The following is a 3636-nucleotide window of genomic DNA, read 5'->3' as shown; positions in this document are numbered from 1 at the left end:
CGCCGCGCACCCGCCTCGGCAGCCGAGCTCTCTCTTGCGGCCCCGCCTGAGCCATGTTTTTCACTTGTGGCCCCAACGAGGCCATGGTGGTCTCGGGTAAGTGCTTTCTCCTTAGCCAGGCCCAGCTCTGCGCGCGGCCCTGCCCTGCCCCTCCCTGGCGCGCAGCCTGCGCCCAGCTCTGCCCTCGCCCGCCGCCCGCAGGTTTCTGCCGGAGCCCCCCGGTCATGGTGGCCGGCGGCCGCGTCTTCGTCCTGCCCTGCATCCAGAAGATCCAGAGGTAGGGACGGGAGGGGGCCTCGGCCCGCGTGCGCGCGCTGCGCGGGCTCACCCGCCGCTCCTCCTGTTCCCCCAGGATCTCCCTCAACACCCTGACCCTCAACGTGAAGAGCGAGAAGGTGTACACGCGCCACGGGGTGCCCATCTCGGTCACGGGCATCGCCCAGGTGCGGCTCGCGCAGCCCCGGCGCCCACCCGAGGCCGCCGGCTCGGCCTCCCCTCCCTCCCTGGCCGGGAGCAGCCGCTGCTCCCGGGCGCCCCTGGCCTCCCGAGCCCCCGCCCAGCCGCCTGTGCCCCTGTTCTGCTGCAGGTGAAGATTCAGGGGCAGAACAAGGAGATGCTGGCGGCTGCCTGCCAGATGTTCCTGGGGAAGACGGAGGCCGAGATCGCACACATCGCCCTGGAGACGCTGGAGGGCCACCAGAGGGCCATCATGGCACACATGACGGTGGAGGTGCGCCGCTGGGGGTCGCGGCGGCCGGGAGGGTCGGGCAGGGTGCCCCTCCTCTGAGAGCGCGGCCCAGCCTGAGAGCCTGCCTCCCACGCTGTGTCGGCCCAGGAGATCTACAAGGACAGACAGAAGTTCTCAGAACAGGTCTTCAAAGTGGCCTCCTCCGACCTGGTCAACATGGGCATCAGCGTGGTGAGCTACACGCTGAAGGATATCCACGACGACCAGGTAAGACGGGGCACCCCTCTCGCCCTGCTCCCGTGTCCTAAGCCCTAAGGCTCTGGCGTGCGCCCCTTCCCCGCAGGACTATTTGCACTCTTTGGGGAAAGCACGGACAGCACAAGTCCAAAAAGATGCTCGGATCGGGGAAGCCGAGGCCAAGAGGGATGCTGGGATACGGGTGAGAGATGGGGGACTGCTTGGGGACCACAGGTGCGCTGGTCACCCGGTGGGGAGGGAACAGAGGGCACGGCTGGACTGGGCTGGGCTGGTGGAGCTGGCTGCAGGGGAACAGCTCAGCCAGGTGAGGAAGGCAGGGAGAGCTCAGCAGCAGCTTCCTCTCCACCCTGACTTCTTGCCCGAACCCCACTCCTACAGGAGGCCAAGGCCAAGCAGGAAAAGGTCTCTGCTCAGTACCTGAGTGAGATCGAAATGGCCAAGGCCCAGAGGGACTATGAGCTGAAGAAGGCGGCTTACGACATCGAGGTCAACACCCGCCGTGCACAGGCCGACCTGGCCTATCAGCTTCAGGTGAGAGCCGCTCACTGGGCAGACCGCCTCGCTGCCAGGTGCACCGCCCCTGCCCTACACCTCTCAGCCACTTCCGTTTCTCCCGCTCTAACTGAGCTTGTTCTGGTTCCTGTTTCTGACCTGTCTCTCCTGTGCAAGGAAAGATGTAAAAAACAAAAACGTAGCCAGGCGTGATGGAGCACGCCTAGAGTCCCAGCAGCCTGATCAGAAGTTCCAGGCCAGCCCGAGCTGTACAGTGAGATTCTGTCTCAGAACCCCAAAGCCCAGCCATAGTGCTGAGTGCTGTCTAGGGCCCATCAGTACGAGAGGTTGAGGTCTGCTTCATGGAGAAAGTGTGCGGGTTCGGGTGTGAATTGGAGGGCTGTCAGCCACCAGGTCTGTTTTAGTGAACTGACCATATTGTTTAAGGTCTCTTTAAATAGAAACACATGAAGCAAGGTCATAAGCTGACTGGTTGATAAATGCGTTATGGCCAGAGGTTCACAGGAACCAACCCTGTATTTCCTTCTGGAATGAAGTAAGCATCAGTAAGCCAGGTGTGGTGGTGCATGCCTGTAGTCCCAGAGCTCTGGGAGGCTGAGGCCAGAGGGTCAGAGGCCCAGCCTGGGTAACTTAGAGATTTAGGGAGACCCTGTCTCAGAATGAAAAAGATAGAGTGAAAATATAGATCATTGGGAAGGCCCTGTGTTCAATCCCCAGTATGGGGAGGGTGGGGGAGCCCTGAACAGCCCTCTAGTTCAGACTGTGTGTACAGTAGACCATTATCAGAACGGAACCACTGGCTTCTGGGTAACTGTCAGCATGATCCTTGTGTAGTCAGTCTTCTGTCTCTGTAACACAATGCTTGAGGCAGTTGGAGGTTGAAGTAGAAAAGGCTTACATATTCTGACTCACAGTCTCAGAGTGCAGTCCATGGTGACAGGGCTGCCTCGAGCTGTGGTTCCAGCGCATAACGGAGCAGCCAGGCCCACCTCCAGGGAGTGAGGACAGCAAGGAAGGCCGGGTCCGGAGGTCTTCACGCCATACCCCATGATGCAGGGCACTGCCGCTGCACCCCGCCTTGTAAGCGTTCTATTACTCCCAGTAGCACAGCCTTGGGGGACCAAGCCATTAAAATGTGGTCCTTTGGGGTTCACTGGTCCAAACCAGAGCAGTTTTTAGCCTTCTTGGCATGGCTTTCCTTACCGGCCAGTGAAGGGGTCGGACTGGGAGAGCTCTGCTCAGATTTTGTTTGTTGTTTTTGTGACAAGGTCTTGCTCTGTATGCTGCAGTCCTCTCCCAGAGTGCTGGGATTACAGACGGCTCTGCCACACCTGGCTGCCTCCTCTTTCGCCAGTGTACTGTGTTTCCCACAGGGCAGCTAGACTGGTCCCCATAGACATGCAGCCTGGGCTCCGGCACTCCCCGCTTCATGTTCTCCAGTAGCTTCTCACTGTGCTTGGAATTCTCCTGCGGCTTCAGGCCTGGGACTGCCCTTCCTACTCAGCTTCCCTATAGCTGGCCTTGCAGCCTTGCAGCCTTGCACCACCAGGCCTGGCTGTCCTGGCTGCTTCCTGTGTTGTAACATAAGCGCCATGAAAGCAAGACTCTTGCGTGTCGTTCATACTCAGCCCTCACCTCCAAAACAAGGAGGCACAAAATAGATATTTGATAATGAATCCTGATTTCGTAAGTACTGGAACAGTATCTGGTACATAATAAGACGTTGTTAAAAGCGGAACAGAGCCAGCCATGGTGGTGCACCCCTGTAATCCCTGCACTCAGGAGGCTGAGGCAGGAGGATCGTTGCGAGTCTGAGGCCAGCCTGGCCTACAAAGTAAGCTCAAGCCAGCCTGACCTGCATAGTGAGACCCTGTCTCCAAAAAACCAAAAAAAAAAAAAAAAGAAAAGAGTTTGGGGCCAGTCTGAATTTACAGTGAAACACTGTCTCAAAAACAAAAAGGAAAGGCTTAAAGATTCAGAATTGAGCCAGGTGTGATGGGTCATGCCTATAATTCCAGCAATTGGGAGGTTGAGGTAGGATTACACATTTGACCCCAGCCTGGGCAATTCAGTGAAACCCTGTGAAAATTTAAAAAAAAAAAAAAAAAAAGTATTCTGTACGGCAGGAAAAGTGAAGATTTAAGCCCAGTCTTGGGCAGTTTAGGAAGGTTCTGTCC

General features: G+C 57.6%; 1 protein-coding gene across 1 annotated transcript in view; it reads left to right on the top strand.

Annotated features, from left to right (window-relative positions):
* Flot1 (flotillin 1) overlaps positions 1 to 3636 on the top strand; it is a gene marked incomplete at its 5' end in the record, with an annotated part of 12679 nt that continues 9043 nt past the window's right edge. The window contains 7 exon segments of the mRNA XM_005414316.2: positions 1 to 96; positions 202 to 277; positions 353 to 443; positions 587 to 730; positions 836 to 955; positions 1032 to 1127; positions 1325 to 1477. Coding sequence (XP_005414373.1) covers positions 54 to 96; positions 202 to 277; positions 353 to 443; positions 587 to 730; positions 836 to 955; positions 1032 to 1127; positions 1325 to 1477 — 723 coding nt within the window.

The sequence above is a fragment of the Chinchilla lanigera genome, unplaced genomic scaffold (assembly GCF_000276665.1).
Source record: "Chinchilla lanigera isolate Chin_1 unplaced genomic scaffold, ChiLan1.0 scaffold00182, whole genome shotgun sequence".
Lineage (NCBI taxonomy): Eukaryota > Metazoa > Chordata > Mammalia > Rodentia > Chinchillidae > Chinchilla > Chinchilla lanigera.
This window is presented reverse-complemented; position numbering and strand designations above follow the sequence as displayed.